Consider the following 18,494-nt stretch of genomic DNA (forward strand, 5'->3'; position numbering starts at 1 on the left):
TCTTCTTCTTCTTCTTCTTCTTCTTCTTCTTCTTCTTCTTCTTCTTCTTCTTCTTCTCCTCTCTCTCTCTCTCTCTCTCTCTCTCTCTCCCTCTCTCTCCCTCTCTTTCTCTCTCTCTCAGGTGTTAATGAGGGGTCAGTGTAGTGATACCCCCACTAGGTGACTTGAACAGTAGAGGACAAGATTTTTTTGTTTTGTTTTTGTTTTTGTTTTTCGAGACAGGGTTTCTCTGTGTAGCTCTGGCTGTCCTGGAACTCACTCTGTAGACCAGGCTGGCCTCAAACTCAGAAATCCACCTGCCTCTGCCTCCCAAGTGCTGGGATTAAAGGCGTGCACCACCACTGCCCGGCGAGGACAAGATTCTAAACAGGTGTTCTTTCTCCATATGGCCATGTGAACAGAGTCAGTCAAGGAGGGTCACCCTGAGGTAAAGTTGACCACGTGATTGTCAGTAAAGGAGGGACATCCTGAGGTACAGTTGACCACGTGATTGTCAGTCAGGGAGGGACATCCTGAAGTACAGTTGACCATGTGAGCATCAATCAGTCAAGGAGGGACACCCTGAGGTAGAGTTCACCATGTGAGCAGGCAGTCAGTCAGTCAAGGAGGGACACCCTGAGGTAGAGCTGACCTGTACTTACTCAGTCCTCTGTTCTTCACACAAAGGCACCCAAAAAGAAAGGGAAGAAGGGAAAAGCCAAAGGGAACGCAATTGTCGATGGCGTTGCACCAGAGGACATGACCAAGGAGCAGGTGAGCACAGCCCATGGAGCCTGGTCCCAGGCTGGGGCGGGCAGCGCTGCTGCAGGTGTGTTGGTGAAACCCTTATCACTGTTCTGCATCGTATATCGTGCCTGTCCTGTGTCTGTAGTTCCCGCCACCCCACATGGCGTGACATACTTTAAAATGCGGTATAGCCATGTGAGGAAACTCGATAATAGGAACTCGGAAGGCAACTCCCCACCCCTCGAACATAATAGCTGTTTTTAAACTTTCTGCGTTTTATTTCATTCCTGTGGTTTTGTATACCCAGTGTTCACAGAGCGGATACACGTGTGGTAATACATACACGCCTTCCTTTGTTTGCCAGTGAACATTCTATCAAGAGGGAAGCCTTTAGCCAAGTGCGGTGGTGCACGCCTTGGGAGGTAGAGGTAGGCAGAGCTCTGTGATTGCAGGGCCAGACTGGTCTACATCGTGAGTTCCGAGTCAGCCAAAGCTACATAGAGAGGCGCTGTTTCAAGAGAAGAGGAGAAAAAAGGAAAGGCCCCCCACCCCCGCCCCGCAAGACAAGGTTTCTCTGTGTAGCCCTGGCTGTCCTAGAACTCACTCTGTAGACCAGGCTGGCCTCGTCCGAACTCAGAAATCCGCCTGCCTCTGCCTCCCAAGTGCTGGGATTAAAGGCGTGCGCCACCACTGCCCGGCAGGAAGTTTTAAAAGGATCACGGTTTATTTAAAATTCCATTGTCTTAGTCTGATTAATCATCCACTATTTTTAAAATTAGTGTTATGTCTTTATATATTTGGACAACTTGTGTGAGTTGGTTCTTTCTTTCCACTGTGTAGGGGCTGGGATTGAACTCAGGTTTTCAGGCTTGGCAGCAGACCCCTTTACCTGCTGAACCATTGTGCTGGCCCCTTGCTGTTTTATTTATTTTATTTTATTTTATTTTTGTTTTTTTGAGACAGGGTTTCTCTGTATAGCCCTGGCTGTCCTGGAACTCACTCTGTAGACCAGGCTGGCCTCGAACTCAGAAATCCGCCTGCCTCTGCCTCCCAAGTGCTGGGATTAAAGGTGTGCGCCACCACCACCCGGGCGCTGTTTTATTTTTGACAAAGCTTCTGATAAGGAGTAGCCCTGTTGGGGCTGCCTCTGTCTAACTGCTCCTGCTCAGCTTGGGAGGAGGTTTTCTTCTTTTAATTAATTAATTAATTAATTAATTAATTAATTTTGTTAAGACTAGCACTGCACTGCCCGGCAGTGGTGGCGCACGCCTTTAATCCCAGCACTTGGGAGGCAGAGGCAGGCAGATTTCTGAGTTCGAGGACAGCCAGGGCTACACAGAGAAACCCTGTCTGGAAAAAACAAAACAGAAAAAAAAAAAAAAAAAAACTGGTGCCACACCATTGGTTCTGGAGTGAAGTCTTTATGATATGTTTGGTTGTGTTGAAGATTGAACTCAGGTAGGTAATGCCCTTATACAAATGATCCTAAGCCACTTACAGGCACTGATGTAAAAGGCTAGAGAATATAATTATAGAACTCACAAGGCTCTTACAAAACTACAACACGTGCCAACATGGCGTGTCTTCCCGGTCTGTGTTGATGACGGTTGCTGTGGTGGTTGGAATATGCTTGGCCCAGGTAGTGTCACTGTTAGGTGTGGCCTTGTCAGAGGAAGTGTGTCACTGTGGGGGTGGGCCTTGAGGTCCTCTGCTCCAGCTCCCTCCAGTGTAGATGAGTCAGTCCCTCTCTGGCTGCCTGTGGATCAAGATGGAGAACTCTCGGCTTCTCCAGCATCATGTCTGCCTGCACGCTGCCATGCTTCCCGCCATGATGGTGGCAGACTGAACCTCTAAAACTGTAAGCCGGCCCCAATGAAATGTTTGTCTTTATAAGAGCCGCCTTGGTCGTGGTGTCTGTTCACAGCAGTAAAACCCTCACTAGGACAGACGGCTTGCAGGGTTTGACTGGGGCTGGAGGGTCATGTGCAGTTGTGTTAGTAAGACACTCGCTGTTGTAGTAGCCGAAGATGATGGGAAGGGGGTTAGAAGACTGTAAGCTGAAACTGGACTTAGGCAACAGTCTTGAGTGTTGGTGATTTCAAAGGCATAAGGCCAAAATCTAAAAGCAAAATCTCTACTTTAATGTCCAGGTATGACCAGTTGGTGCCTGGCACCTGGTGACATGTCATATCTTCTGTTGACATATGGAGCCTAACTCCTAATGGCCTGTAGCATTATAACTGTACAATGCTGGCCAGTCTCTAGAGAAACAATTTGTGCTGTGAATTTGCTACGTGCAAGACGCTGTCTGCCCACCCCCATGGATCCAGATATGGATCCCATACAGATGGCTCTTGAGACCAAATAACCACCCTCAGCTGCCATGAGGCACCCTACCTGCTCTCGGCCACGTGAGGCGAGGCCTCTGGGGAACTCGCCTGCTGCTCTCTTGCGGCATGTTTTAATAAATTTCCTCCGTTTATCTTTGTATTCTGGGTAATTCTCTCATTGCCTATAGCACCGGCCTTTACATGCCACGGTACATAGCTGTATTTTGATTTAAAATAGATGCTTTCAGGAGCTGGAGAGTGGGCGTGTGGGTTGAGAGCATTGCTGCTCTGGGCAGGACTCAGGTTTGGTTCCCAGCACCCACACAGTGACTCACAGCCATCTGTAACCCTAGTCCCAGGGGATCTGATGTCCCCCTCTGACGTCCCAGGGGATCTGATGTCCCCCTTCTGACCTCCATAGGCTCCAAGTACACACATGATGCACAGACATACGTGCAAAATATACATGTTTTTACAGATTTGTTTTTTTTTGTGTGTGTGTGTGTGTTTTGCCTGTATGTTTGCATGTGCACCATGTGTGTTCAGTGCCTGAGGAAGCCAGAAGGTGGCTTCAGAGCCTCTGGAGCTGGATTTGCTGATGGCTCTTAGCCACCATTGGTCCTCGGAACTGGATCTTGTTCCTCTACAAGAACAACAAATGCTTTTCTGAGACAGGGTTTCTCTGTGTAGGCCTGGCCATCTTGGAACTCGCTCTGTAGACCAGGCTGGCTGCTTTATTTTGTGTACAGGGAAACCATTAGCAGTTTAAGCAGAGATGCACTGGGGATCCAGTTTGCATTTTTGCTGGGAAGGACAGAGAATAGAGTGGATTCCAGGCTCCCCCAACATGCTCTTTCTGTCCCGTTTATTTCACACGTTTGGAGACTCACCCTTAGTGTCTCAGTCCTAAGGACAAACTCTGATACCGTACCGTATGAGCCAAACAGAGCAGGAGTCCTGTTTGTAACTGTTGGAGTGACACTGAAGGCCCTCGTCGTGAAGAGACTTGTCAGGACTGCCAGTGTGCATGACACGGTGTGAAGCACTAGTCAGAGTCTGGCGTGTGTGGTCCTTCATAGGCGCCTGGCTGCTGCCCAGCACCCTTCATCCTTCAGAGCTGCCGGGCTGCCTGGTGTCTTATTTTCAAAATGAGAAATAAGGTTCCCTGTGTAGAATCAATCAATCAGACAATAGCTCTCCCTCTCCCTCCCCCTCCCATTTTGACAGGATTTCACAGCCCTGGCTGTCCTGGAACTCACCTTGTAGACTAGGCTGGCCTTGAACTCAGAGAGATCTGCCTGCCTCTACCTCTTGAATGCTGGGATTAAAGGCATGCGCCACCACTGCCCGGTAGAATGTTGTCTTGAGAAAGAAAATCCAGTAACTGTCCTGTGGCTGAGCCTAAAGATAACTAATTCTCAGGGGAAGCCACGCTCGAGAAAGCTGGAGACCTGCCCTACTTCTCCCTGTAACCTATTTGCAGATTTATTATTGGCTCTGGACCAAGGTCTGTGGAGTGCAAAGTGCCCGATAGTTTTGTGTAATTTTTGTGGAGGCATTTATGGGTTTCTGCATAATTTTTATAGTCTTACAGTTGAGTTGACGTGTTCAATTTTCAACCATTGTGCTGTTTAAAATAGTTATAAATCATTGTGTTTCTTTTGAAAATTTTGTTAAAAGTATCCAGTAGTTGCTGGACAGATATAATTGTTATGTAATTATTGGTCGGACTTTTGCTGTCTACTTTTGCTGTCTACTGTGCCCGGTGCCTCCCTGCCTTGTATTGTAACTCCGGTACAGCGGCCCCTCCCCTTTCCTCCCCTGCTTCCCTGGGCTCACACTAGGGGTGGGTGGGCCCCTGCAGCACCCGTCACTGGTGCCCTGTGCCTGGTCAGGTGGAGGAACATGTCGCCCGCATCCGGGAGGAGCTCGACCGGGAGAGAGAGGAACGTAACTACTTCCAGCTGGAGCGCGACAAGATCCACACCTTCTGGGAGATCACGCGGAGGCAGCTGGAGGAGAAGAAGGCCGAGCTGCGCAACAAAGACCGGGAGATGGAGGAGGCCGAGGAGAGGCACCAGGTGGAGATCAAGGTGAGTGGGGTCGCTCTGTACCCACGGGAGAAACGGGTCTGGGTGGGGCTGGTTCCCGCTTTCCTGTGGGAACATACTCCTTTGTGCTGTGAACCAGAGGCAATTTTTCTAAGAGTCCACGGAAGGTTGCAAAGGTGATTTGGCTGTGTCATTTGTCACCCTTGGTCACCAGCATCGACTCTGCTGACTAAGTTGGCCAGGTGGGGATCGGCAGCGTCCTGTGCTATTCCACGTGTGCCCCCTGAAGCAGTGTGCTCTGCTGAGGAGGGCCGCTCGCCCTGATGAAAGAGGACTGTCATGGGGTCTCGGTGAAGGTGTGCCCAGGACATCCATGAGTTCAGCCAGACAAAGTGGCAAAAGTGGTTAAAACACAGAGCAGGGCATTGCCACACGCCTGTTACCCCAGCGCTTGGGCGGTGGATGCAAGAGGGTCTGGAGTTCAAGGCCAGCTTTAGTTATGTACATAGTTTTACACCAGCCTGGACGACAGGAGACCCTGTCTCAAAACGAACACAAACAGAGGTTTTAATTTTTCTTCATTTATTTTTTATCACTGATGACCTGTCGCAGTGTGAACTGTGCTCCTCTGTTAGAACCTTCCACAGTCTCTAAGGGGACAAGGGAAAGCAATGTCATCCTCTGGTAGTAGGAGAGGTCCCACAGGTCCTGGGCATCAGTTGAAGCCTCTGTGACATGCATGGCAGGGTAGGAGCAGGCTGAGTCCAGTTCTGCCTCATAGTTCCTTGTGAGCTGGGCACACACTGGTGCTTCAGGTGAGCGTGCGGCACCCTTCCCCGCTCTGTAGGTGTACAGCAGCACCCCTCCCCCGCTCTGTGGATGTACAGCGGCACCCCTCCCCGCTCTGTAGGTGTACAAGCAGAAGGTGAAGCACCTGCTGTACGAGCACCAGAACAACCTGGCCGAGGTGAAGACCGAGGGCACTGTGGTCATGAAGCTGGCCCAGAAGGAGCACCGCACCCAGGAGGGCGCACTACGCAAGGACATGCGTGTGCTGAAGGTGGAGCTCAAGGAGCAGGAGCTGGCGAACGAGGTGGTGATAAAGAACCTGCGCCTGGTAGGTATGCGGGCCGTGTGCTCCTGGGAGGGACGGCCATGTGAGCCTGGAAGGGACGGCCGTGTGAGCCTGGGAGGGACGGCCGTGTGAGCCTGGGAGGGACGGCCATGCTCTGACGGCTGTGGAGGAGTGAACCTAGCTCTGAACTGGTTCCGTAACAACTAGGAACTTACGATTTGGGGAATCGGGGGTTTTTAACAAATAAATTGGCAAAGCTTTATTCAAATTAATAGTATGTAGAGGCAGGAGGGATGGCTCAGCAGTTAAGAGCAATGACTACTCCTCTAGAGGACCTGGGTTCAGTTCCCAGCACCCGCATGGCGGCTCACAAGCATTCATCATTCCAGTTCCAGAAAATCTAACAGCTTCTTCTGGCCTCTGTGAACACCAGACACACATGTAGTGTACAGACATACCTGCCAGCAAAACTCCCAAAATATGAAACACGTATAATATAAAAATTTGAGTTGCAGAGAGGGTCCAGTGACCAGATGACTTGGAGGAACTCAGTGCCCAGGAGTACTGTCTGCTTTTACAGGAGACCCAGGTTCAGGTCCCGTTTCCCATGTGGTGGTTTACAACTGTCTGTAACTCCAGTTCTCAGGGATCTGACACCCTTTTCTGGCTCCTGTATGCACCAGGCATGCGGATTGTACACAGATGTATATGCAGATGTGATACACACATAGAATACAATAATTGAAAAGCCTCACAAAAAATTTAACATGGGATTGCTTATTAAAATAATCTCTAGGATGGACGTGGTGGGTACGCTTTTAGTCCCAGCGCTGGGGAGACAGCCGCAAACAGATCTCTGGAGTTCAAGGCTAGCCCAGTCTGTGGAGTCAGTTCCAGGACAGGATAAATTTATGCAGGGGAACCTTGTCTCAAAAAAAAAAAAAAAACCCAGTATAATAATAGTTATCATTGTTTCTGAACACTGCTGTACACAACAGTGAGAAGCTGGCAGGAGCTTTGTAAGGTGTCTGGAGGGATCCTGCTGCCTCGTGAGGTGTGGCTGCCCCTCTCTGGCTTTGGGAAGGTTGGATGAGGAAACCAGCCATGAACAGTGCCTTGTCTGCTGCTGTCTCTCATGGTCAGAGGTGGCTTTGCCGAGGGAAGTATGTTGTGTATGACGTGTGGACGTTATGAGACCCCTGTCATTCAGGGCGTCCTTTACAATGTACACGTGAGGAGAGTCCAGGACGCAGCAGCAGCAGCAGCACAGGGGTTTCTGAGCTGGACTTTCCACAGGAGAGGAGTAGCCTCGGCCTAAGGAGAGGAGGCCTGGCTGTCTGGCTGTCGAGTAACACCCCTTCTCATTTGTGCAGAAACAAGCCGAGGAGATCACCAAGATGCGAAATGACTTTGAAAGGCAAGTTCGAGGTCAGTTTCGCAGACGTACACGGTGTAGGATGGTGTCAGGGAATCATCCCATTGCTGCTTGGTAGGTAAATTAAGGCACATGCATCATCATATTAAAGCAGCTTGTGTGTACACGTGCACGCACAAGCACATACACACACACATACACACACACACACACACGACAGACAGCAGGGTGAAGGAGATAGATTATTTCAGAAGCCCGTAGATTGATTCAGAGTCACAGTAAAACTCATTCCTGTGTGGGTTTGGGAGCTGCAGTTAACAGTGGGTGGTGTTTTCTTCAGTCTCCTTAGCTCTGGACTGAGAAGCCTTCACTGTCAGAAGTACACTGGTTTACTGACTGGGGCCTCTAGTGTGTGGCTGGAGGGTCACACAGGCCATGGGTAATGTGCCCTGGGATTAGTGTGGGACAGCCACTGCAGACACCGGTTATTACAGGCAAAGGAAAGGTGACAGTGACCCATGTGCTGAATATGTCACTTGCAGGAAAGTTCCACCGCAGCCCTCTGGTTACTGGCAGAGTTGCCGGTGCAGCTTCTGTCTGACCCCGTAGGTGTTCTTGGGCACTGCTCCTAGGTTCCATCTTTTCTTACGGCTTGAGGTCACCTGTCCATCTAAGCTCTGTGTGCTGCTGCCTTTCAGAAATTGAGGCCAAGTATGATAAGAAAATGAAGATGCTTAGGGACGAGCTTGACCTGCGGAGAAAGACTGAGATCCACGAGGTAGAGGAGAGGAAGAACGGCCAGATCAATACCCTGATGCAACGGCACGAGGAGGCCTTCACAGATATCAAGAACTACTACAATGACATCACGCTGAACAACCTGGCCCTGATCAACTCCCTCAAGGTACTGATGTCCTCTGAGGACATGCTCAGGGCTTGCGGGGTGCAGACCCTGCCTTCGATCCCACCAGATCTAGCACTCCTTACTATGATAATATTGGGCTGTGTCCCTCTGTTATTCTCAGTATAATTCACAAGTAATGTAAGCGACCCACAGTTTAACAGGAAGTCACCTGGGTGTTTCCCTAACTGCTGTAGTGGAAGGGATCACTTCAGAGGTGTTCCGACATGCAGGCAGGGCTGGGATAGGCAATGTGTTGACTGAAGTGTGACCACAGTCGGCACTGTGCTTACAGGATGTGGTGACAACATGCTGGCAGGGTGGGGTCAGGAGATCCTCCCAGAAGTCACTGCTGGGAAACTTGAGACATAAAACTGATACTGGCAGGATTTCCACAGCAGAGGGTCGCCCTTGGTCTAAACAGATGCAGCCCCTCAGTCTGTGTGCAAGTTATATTCTTATATAATCAGAACAGATCAAGACTGCAAAAATATTGCCCACATATAAAATAAGACTTGGGGCTGGAGAGATGGCTCAGTGGTTAAGAGCACTGACTGCATTTCCAGAGGTCCTGAGTTCAAATCCCAGCAACCACATGGTGGCTCACAACCATCTGTAATGAGATCTGATGCCCTCTTCTGATGTGTCTGAAGACAGTGACAGTGTATTCATATATAATAAATAAATAAATCTTTAAAAAAAAAAATAAATAAAAAAAAATAAAATAAGACTTGATCCTCAGCGTGCATGTGGCTGCTTGGGTTTTTAACCCAGGGCACCTCACTGGGCAGTCCTGGTTGTCCTAGAACTCACGATGTAGACCAAGCTAACCTCGAACACACAGAGATCCGCCTCCCTCTGCCTCCTGAGGGCTGAGGTTAAAGGTGTGTGCTACCATGCCTGCCTCTGCTCTGTTTTTAACCGAGGGCACTCATAGCTGGATGTGGTGGCACAAACCTATAATCCCAGTGCTTACGAGCTTGAGGCAGAAGAGCAAGTTCAAAGCCAGTCTAGGCTAGATAGGGAGCCATCGTCTCAAGAAAACCAAAACCAAACCAACAAAAAAACAACCAAAAAGTCGCAGCGAGATGGCTCAGTGGGTAGAGTGCTCGCTGTGTGAGACTGGTGACCTGAGCTGGAGCCCTAGACCCCGTGGTGGAAGGAGAGAACCGGCTCCTGGAAACGTCCTCTGACCTCTACATGTGTGCTGTGGCATGCACACTCATACATGTCACATGCAAATAATAAACACGAGTGTCCCGTGGTGAAGCCCTTCATGTGACTGCTTACAGGAGCAGATGGAGGACATGCGGAAGAAGGAGGAGCACATGGAGAGGGAGATGGCGGAGGTGTCTCTGCAGAACAGGCGGCTGGCTGACCCGCTGCAGAAAGCCAAGGATGAGATGAACGAGATGCAGAAGAGACTGGGGAACCATGAGAGGGACAAGCAGATCCTGGTCGTGAGTGCCCTACTGAGCTCTTTTCCTCCTGGGCCCAGCAGGGAAGGCACGTGAGGGATGTCTCCTGAGGCCCCATGTGAGCGGGATTCATCCTTAGTGCAAGAGAGGGGAGGTGGTGATGTAGGGCCCTCCCTCTCTTTCTTGGACTCCTCTGGAGCTGTAAGCAGGCGGGCGCTGCTGTAGACTAGACCCTAGTTTTCTGCATTCCCCTCATAGCTTGGGTGAGGCCCAGCTGCTGGAGTCTTCCAACCAGTTGTTCCTGGTGATTTTTTTCCTAGCCTTGCTGTCTCCAGGAGTCTGTGGTATGTGAGTGTCTGTGAATGCTAAGTATTTTGTCTCCTACCCCCTGATCTCCCCGCAGTGTACGAAGGCACGTTTGAAGGTCACGGAGAAGGAGCTAAAGGACCTGCAGTGGGAACATGAGGTGCTGGAACAGAGGTTCATCAAGGTGAGCAGGGGTGGCCGGCCGCGTGGCGGGCTCTGCGTCAACCTGTGCCTACTCTGCCTGTCCTTTGTTTGGAAATAGGGTCTCACCGTCCCACTCAGCCAGGCCTTAAGCTCCTGGGACCCAGCCTCCTCCTGCTCAGGCCTCCTGAGTAGTGGAGTTACAGGTGTGTGCTGCAACCTTGGTTTTTTGTTTTTTTGAGACAGTTTGTGGTTTCTCTGTGTGTAACCCTGGCTATTCTGGAACTCACTCCATAGACCAGACTAACCTTGAACTCACAGAGATCCGCCCATCTCTGCTCCCAAGTGCTGGGATTGAAGGTGTGCACCACCTGACCTGCGTACCACTGTTATGAGGCAACAACCTGTGGTACATTCTGTAGACGGCCCAGGGTCCCTGGTGAGCTGTGACCCTTTTATCTCCTTAGCAGCTGGACTCGGTCCCCACGATCTAACCTCAGTGGCCCATTTCTTAGTGTTAGCTTATGGCCCGTCTGTTTGTAAAGAGAATGTGTAGTAAGCCAGGTGTGGGACATACCTGTAAACCCTGCTCCTCCATTCAGTGACGGCCGGGGCTACATGAAGGGACTGTTTCTAAATTGACAAACAAATAAATAAATGCCATACTTGCGTAAAGAAACAAAAACAGAACTCCCTTCCACATGAATTCCCAGTGGCCACTAATCTAAATGTTTGGTGTGGCTCTCTCCTGTTTTCTACACGTGTGCGAGCAGTCTCCCTCTTAGGGATGGCGTGTGACCTTGCTTACACTTCAGCTTTTCACCGTGTACCCCTGAAGAGCATCCAAAGTAGCACACAATGATTTCCTAACCTTTCCAGCTACAGAATCCTCCCAGTCTCTAACTCCATGCTCAATGGGTATGTACAGTTTCAGCCTTGGGCCCTAGAATTTGCTGAAAAGGCCCATCCCTCCTCCCCCGCCCCCAGCCAAATGCTGACCTCAGAAGCACAGGGAGAAGGAAGGTGGCCCTGTTGACCAGTGGGTCCTTAGGCTATTCTGTACAGACAGTGACAGAGCTCAGCAAGGCCTAGCCTCTGAGATGCTCAGTGCCTTTGAGAGTAAATCTAGATCTGACTGGATGGACTGTTTCCAAGGAGCCTGCTCTGGGGAAGAAGAGGGCAAACCCATTAGTGGTCTGTACTCATGAATTCTCTAAAGATGATGAATCCTCAGATCATGTATGCTGGTCAAAGCCCTGGGCCCCTGGAATATAGGGTTGGCCTTGCCAGATATTTGAATCTGCCAAGGCAGGGAGAGGGGTATCAGCAAGACTAGAGGAAGATTGTGACTCTGCCACTCTCAGGAATTCTCGTAAATGTGTGTTAAGTGTGTCCTGCCTGAGCCGTGGCCTCTCCCAGCAGTGCTGATGGTAGAAGTGGGGGAGACGGGTGAGGACGTCTTTGTGGTTCACAGGCACCTGCCTCAAGCTTGATCTAGACCCACCTTGACTCTCCTATGAGGTCATTAACCATAAGGTCTTGTCTGAGCCCGTGGCCCTAACTTGGACAAGGCTGGCCCTGACCTAGCTGTGGAGTGGTTTTCAGAGTGTGGATCTTTCCAGGTCTTCTTTCCTGAGAAGAGCAGTCAGTGTGCTGAATAGTTTTATGTCCATGTGACACAGGCTAGAGTCATCTGAGAGGGGGAACGTCAATTGAGAAACTGTCTCCAGGCCTGTAGGGCGTTTTCTTAGTGATTGGTGGAGGAGGGCCCAGCCATTGTGGGCGGTGCCATCCCTGGGCTGATGGCCTTGAGTTCTATAAGAAAGCAAGCTGAGCAAGCCATGTGGAGCAGGTCAGTAAGCAGCACCCTCCATGGCCTCTGCAGCAGCTCCTGCTCCAGGTTTCTGCCCCATCCAGCAGGGCATTAAACAGGGGTCCAGGGAGATCACCTGAAAGAGAGTGGGGGAAAACAGGTAGATGCAAAGAACAGCGGTTTGTCTATAGGCTGATCAAACTGCCATTTTTACTTTTTCATACACAGGTTATAAACACAAAAAGGCAGGATGTGGGGAAGGGGATGATGCAGGAGCGTAGGTGTTCAGGGGGAGTACAGATATCTTCCAGAACAGAGTGTCAGCTGGGTGAAGGTTCAGGGGACAGATCACTATGACTCCGCCTATGATTTACTTGTCCTTGTCTAAGTTGGTACTATCCACCAAGGCTACCTAAGGTCTATGACTATCCACAAGACCCATGACTACTTGTTCTCATCCAGGCTGGTAAATTTCCATCAAAGCTGCATGTTTACAATATCTTATAGCTAGTGTGTGCCACCACTGCCTGACGAAAGTGACCCTTTCACAGAGCAGCACACTTGGGGCAGCGTGGAAAGGTTTCTCCCCAGTGAGGTGTCCCCGGGTGAGGCTCCTTGCTGCTCACTCTGGTCTCCTTGGCCTCAGGTGCAGCAGGAGAGGGAAGAGCTGTACCGGAAGTTCACTGCCGCCATCCAGGAGGTGCAGCAGAAGACGGGCTTCAAGAACCTGCTGCTGGAGCGGAAGCTGCAGGCCCTGAACGCTGCTGTGGAGAAGAGAGAGGTGCAGTTCAATGAGGTGCTGGCTGCCTCCAACCTGGACCCTACGGCACTAACACTGGTGTCTCGAAAACTTGAGGTAGGTGCCAACGGCCTCCTGAGCGAATGCTTGCCTTCCAGGGTGGGCCCTTCAGTCCTGTGCTATGCTACACCTTCTCCGGTGGCACAGAAACCCCCCAGAAGTCGGGAGGTGCCATGGTTTCTGCAGCAGAGAGCAGGGCATGGGCTGTGCGCCCCTGTGCTCTGCCCTGTCCTCTTTTGGGTCTGCCCCTCCCCCACCTCGCTCCCTGTTTAGACAGGAATTCACTGTGTAGACCAAGCTGGCATCAAATTCACAGAGATCCCCCTTCCACTGCCTTCTGAGTGCTAACATTAAGGGCATGTGACACACCCAGCTTGGTAGTCTGTCCTAGGCTGTCCCAGTCCCTCACCAACTCTATCCCTAACCTGAGTCTCTGCTGTCCCGGTGACTGTGGCTTATAGTGTGCTAGGCCGGTCACTGAATGGAACTCCGGTAACCTAGGAGAGAAAGGTGATCTGGGAATGGTAGGTCCAAGTTCCTCTGTTACTTGAGACAGGGGATGGCTCTGCTTCCATGGAGATCTCGGACACTGATTGGGGACTTGAACAATGGGGACAGTTGGGCCATAGGTCCGTAGCCCTGGCTGCTCTCCTGGGGCCTGGGAGTGACGTCTGAACAGAGCTAAGAGTATCGCTCGTTCCTGTGACAGTGCTGTAGTGGGGCAGTCCAGGTGGGGACACAGATGAATAAGTGGAACCATGGGACAGCTGGGGACAGAAGGTTCTCTGTTCCCTAACAAGTCAGGACGCCGAGCCTCTGTCGGAACCCCCAGCTTACCTGCTTCCTTCTCTTTAAGCTTCTAGCAATGACAGGTCTTTCTGCTCCTTCTACCTTGCTTGGGGCACGGGGACATAGGAGCAGGTGGCACAGGCTAAGAGAGTCTGGCTGACATGAATACCAGCTAGCCAGTGTGACTGAGGCTGGTCCTTAGGAGCTCGGGGTGTCTCTCCTAGGGTGCTTTGGAGACGGCTGTGGTGGTTTGGCATCAGATTCACTGGTGATTCTAGGATGTGAACAGCTGAAGCCCCAGCCGACCCAGCAAGGGGGCCGGTTCATTCTGAAGCAGATCCTTTAGGGCAGGAGGGTGCACAGCTTCTCTGGCTTGTGCTGTGCTTGAGCAGAGAGGCAGACATACAGCGGCTGGTGGTTTTCTGAGATGTACCGTGTACAGGCTAGCTGAACTTAAATGCTAGATGCTCACTGCAGGCTTCAACTTTGTGTCCAGTCTGTTTACCTCACTGCCTGTCTATCATAGTCTGAGGCCTGCAACGTTAGACACTGCAGGCACCCCCTGGCTGAGCCTCCCTAGGGAGCACACAAGCCTTGGGGGTTGCAGACCATAGTTGGTTTCAAAGACCTGACAAGCACACTAGCGTGTTTAATGGCAGTGGGTGTTGTGCGAGGTTCTGGGGCTCAGTTCTGCGTCTCCTGGCCACCACTGCTACGGTTTATGGACCAAAGAAAGGAGTTTTCATGGAAGTGACAAAGTGACTGGGTTTTTGCTTTTTGTTTGAGAAAGGGTCTCACTATATAGCCCTGGCAAGCCTGGAACTCACTCTGTAGACCAGGCTGGCCTCCAACTCACCGATCTCTGCCTGTGTCTGCCTCCCAAGTGCTGGATTAAAGGCATGTGCCACCACCGCCAGGTTTGCTGTCCTCTTTGTGGTTCTTGCATATCCCTTGGAGACCTCTCCTGCTGACAAGTCTGGGCAATGGGACCCATACTGCTATTCTTTGAGCCTCTCAGACCCTTAGGGAACCCCTAAACTAGTGTCCTCTGTCCACTTCTGCTAGATGACCATATCAAAGTCACCCTTGTCTCTCCTCAGGATGTTCTAGAATCGAAGAATACCACCATCAAGGACTTACAGTATGAGCTGGCCCGTGTCTGCAAGGTATGGCTTCTTCCCCATCCGCAGGGCTCCACCTTCTCCCTCAGGGCGTCTTCCTTAGAGCCGTGCTCTGCACCCAGCCTCACCTTGTGAATATTACAGGGGAAGGGTCTCTGAGGCATCTCACTCATTTCTTGTGTGTGCTCCACTCAGGAGGTAGGTGTGGTAATCCCCATGTGATGGGATAGCCTTAGGGCCTGAGAGTGGCCTTGTCCCGCCTGTGCTTACAGGCCTGTCTGCTACACACTTGGGGGTCTGTCTCCTACCGTGTTCAAATCTGTCTTTCCCTTCCCTTGCTCACCTAGCCCCTCAGTCACTTGGAAGAGCCTCTCTGGTCTTCCAGATTAATGCCCACTGCCTTGGGCAGGGGTCTACCGTTCCATGCTGAAGATGTAGACTCCTGCTGGACCCCGGCTGCCATCTGTCCCCTGCACCTGAGGGAGGCCTGGGTTCTGCATCCACATGGTCTTAAGGGGCTGCTCTGTCTTTGCTTTGCCATGGATATACCCAGAGCAGCCACCCCACAAGTCACATCCTTAGTCCTGTGGGGCAGGCATTGTATTCCTGTCGAGCTGTTTAGGGCCTCGTCCAGACATTCATGCTATACTGTTGGATTTTTGCCCTAGATAGAGGTAGGCACTGTCTGTTACCAAGGCCCAGGCTCCCTGCCTTCCTAGCCCTTCCTGGAGCCCAGGCTAGACTCTCCTTAGCACACCTATTCCTCAGCTGACACGCTCTGTGCTAGCGCAGCCTGCTGTATCTGAACCTGGGTTGTCTGGTAGCTAGAGCACAGCCTCTGAAGCTCCCCCGGAGCCCGTCCTTACCTGCCCCTTTCTGTTTCCAAGCACTGCTTCTCTTCCTGAACCACAGCAGGATATGAACCCTTTTCTCTCTTTCTTTCTTTTTTTTTTTTTTTTTTTGTTTCTGGTTTTTCCAGACGGGGTTTCTCTGTGTAGTCCTGGCTGTCCTAGAACTCACTCTGTAGACCAGGCTACTTTTAAACTCAGAGATCCACTGCTTCTGCCTCCCAAGTGCTGAGATCAAAGGCGTGCACCACCACCTCCTCCTGACCCTTTTCTCTATTTTTGTTTGAGACACAAACTCACTGTATAGCCCAGGCTGGCTCAGAACTCAGATCAGTCCATCTCTGCCTCCTGTATACTGGGATTAAAGGTGTGTGCTGCAGTCCCCAGCTCGGGAACCCTTTGATCGTTTGCTGTGAACATTTGGCAGCATCTGGGCACGCTCCAAGCGTTTCTCATTGCACCCAATTCATCAACACCTATGAGCCTAGAGGCAGAGGCGTGGAGATCAGTGCAGGCTGTGCTGGAAGTGAGGCCCTCAGAAAAACACACAAGTCCTCACAGCTCGGGATGAAAGTCTCCCGGTTCAGAATGCACATTGGCAGTTGCTGAGATCAGGGGAGTGTGGGTCTCGGCATCCACATGGGGAGGCTCACAGCGGCTCACAGCTGCCTGTGACTTTGGCACCAAGGAGTCAGACTTGCTCTTCTGGCCTTTCTGGGCATCTGCGTGACTCCCGTACATATGTGTAGTAACAAAAAATACTAGACATAGAAGGTCCACTGGTGGCACATGGCCAGCCTGGTGTAGTTCCAGGCCATCAAGGGCTATACAGGGAGATCCTGTATAAAGAGGAAAAAAACGCCCATTGTGCAAGGTGTGTGGTGTACACTTGTAATCTGAGCACTCACCTGGCTGAGACAGCACACTTTTCACTTAAAATGTTCTCATACAGTATATTTTGATCATGTTTTTTTCCTTTGCCACAACTCCTGCCAGATCCCCCACTTCCAACTTACTCAGCTGTATGCGTGCTCCCCACAAAAAAAACAAAAACAAACTCACGAAAAAGAAACAGGTAAGATACTGATAAGACAGATGAATCAATGCCAAAGCAAGACTAAACGCAACAAGTCCACAGAAACAAAGATGGAACCCGTCTTGGTGGCCAACCACTCCTGGGCACAGGGGGAATGGCTACTGCATGGGGAAAAACAACTTTCCTTTGAAGGAGTGAGATTTTGAGTATGAGGCTATTCTGGAAATACATTAAGTTCTAGCTAGCCTGGGCAACATAAGTCGAACTAGCATGGGTTTTATAGTCTAGCTAGCCTAAGCTACATAGTGGGGCCTTTCCCCAGATAACAATAAAAAACCGAAACACCAAAAATTAAAACAAAATTATCAGAGAACTCCCTCAAAGAAAGTCACTTGTCTTTGTTGGGCCACCAGCACCATGTCAGGGATCCAGCCTCCCCATCCCCACAAACACACACATGCTGCCTCTGCAGAGTCACTGGGGAGTTGGAGGGTGCTGTCCTCTCCAGGGGGAGGGAATAGATGTCATTCTGCCTTGGAAGGGAAGAGAGAGAGACCCTTAGGGGGAAGTACTTGGTAAAGGATCAGGAATCCACGAAGCTGTGGTTCTCCCGAGTCTGTCCTTAGTGTGAGTATGTGAGTTACTGGCTTACTCCCATCACCGTGGCTCTAAATGGATCAACAAACCACAGACAGATTCTCATTATAGTTCTGTATGACAAGCCTGCCCTCCACCCGGAGAGCCTACGTCTGGGGCACTCTAGCATGATGACTATGGTTCCCAGGCCCAAGTGGGCTCGTCTTCCTGACGTCCCTCTGTCCTTGCAGGCCCACAATGACCTGTTGCGTACCTATGAGGCGAAGTTACTGGCCTTTGGGATCCCCCTGGACAATGTGGGGTTCAAGCCCCTGGAGACAGCAGTGATTGGACAGACACTAGGACAGGGCCCTGCGGGACTTGTGGGCGCCCCTACATAGCCATCTTCTGCAGCCTATAGAGATACTCTGCCCCTCTTTCTAAATAATACCCGCACTGCCCAACAACACCAAGTTTTTTTTTTTGTAGCCTTAACCATCAGCAATGAAAGTTTTTCCACATTTACATTGTATTCTCTGTCTTTGTGAAGTTCTTTAAGGCCCCTGCTAGGGCCTCCTTGTCATCCTCCTGCCAAGAACAGCCCAGTTGATACCACAGCATCCACCTCTGAGCCCCAGGACCAGCCCTCACAGAACAGAAAACCCAATGACCCCTCCACCTGGCCCCCTCTGCCAAGCCTGGAGCATGGGCCCAGCCAAGGAGTGCCAGCATTACTCAAACTTTGGACACCACTGATGGAAAGGAGTTTGACCTTGTATACTTAGATGACATCCGACAGCTTAGAGGAACAGCAACCTCACCCACCCTTGAATTCCTGTTGCCCTAGAGGCAACAACTTTCAGCTCCTAGAATCCTGAACTACCCTGGACTTTGGACCTGGGGCCTCACCTGGATGACTACACACTAGCCCCAGAGCCCAGGACCGGGCCCTGCAACCAACTGATGGCTGGGGATGGCGGGAATCTCATCCCATCCCACCCCGGAGACCCACAGCCACACCCAGAGGCACAGGCTAGCCCAAGAGCGACGCACTGCCCCTGCCCTCCCTTTGCATGGCACTCACTCAATCCGGAGCACACGCACGCACCCATGCATGCACACACAGAGGCACACATGCACCACACACACACTCAGAGGCTGGTACGCCCGCCCACCATAAGGACACACG

At 51.1% G+C, this 18,494-nt stretch overlaps 1 protein-coding gene across 2 annotated transcripts in view; it reads left to right on the forward strand.

The window, feature by feature from the left end:
* Positions 1-17,824, forward strand: part of Gas8 (growth arrest specific 8) — a 19,529-nt gene extending 1,705 nt beyond the window's left edge. Inside the window, exons 2-11 of one of the 2 annotated variants that reach the window (XM_028752875.1) lie at positions 667-753; positions 4,952-5,149; positions 6,018-6,224; positions 7,556-7,610; positions 8,256-8,461; positions 9,751-9,918; positions 10,280-10,366; positions 12,783-12,992; positions 14,825-14,890; positions 17,557-17,824. In XM_028752875.1, the coding sequence (XP_028608708.1) occupies positions 667-753; positions 4,952-5,149; positions 6,018-6,224; positions 7,556-7,610; positions 8,256-8,461; positions 9,751-9,918; positions 10,280-10,366; positions 12,783-12,992; positions 14,825-14,890; positions 17,557-17,706 (1,434 nt within the window). In that variant the 3' untranslated portion in view covers positions 17,707-17,824. Of the gene's footprint in view, positions 1-666; positions 754-4,951; positions 5,150-6,017; positions 6,225-7,555; positions 7,672-8,255; positions 8,462-9,750; positions 9,919-10,279; positions 10,367-12,782; positions 12,993-14,824; positions 14,891-17,556 lie in introns of those variants that run through there. The other variant, XM_028752884.1, reaches the window with a different exon arrangement.
* The last annotated feature ends 670 nt before the right edge of the window (positions 17,825-18,494 follow it).

Source organism: Grammomys surdaster, unplaced genomic scaffold (assembly GCF_004785775.1).
Source record: "Grammomys surdaster isolate TR1022 unplaced genomic scaffold, NIH_TR_1.0 128, whole genome shotgun sequence".
NCBI lineage: Eukaryota > Metazoa > Chordata > Mammalia > Rodentia > Muridae > Grammomys > Grammomys surdaster.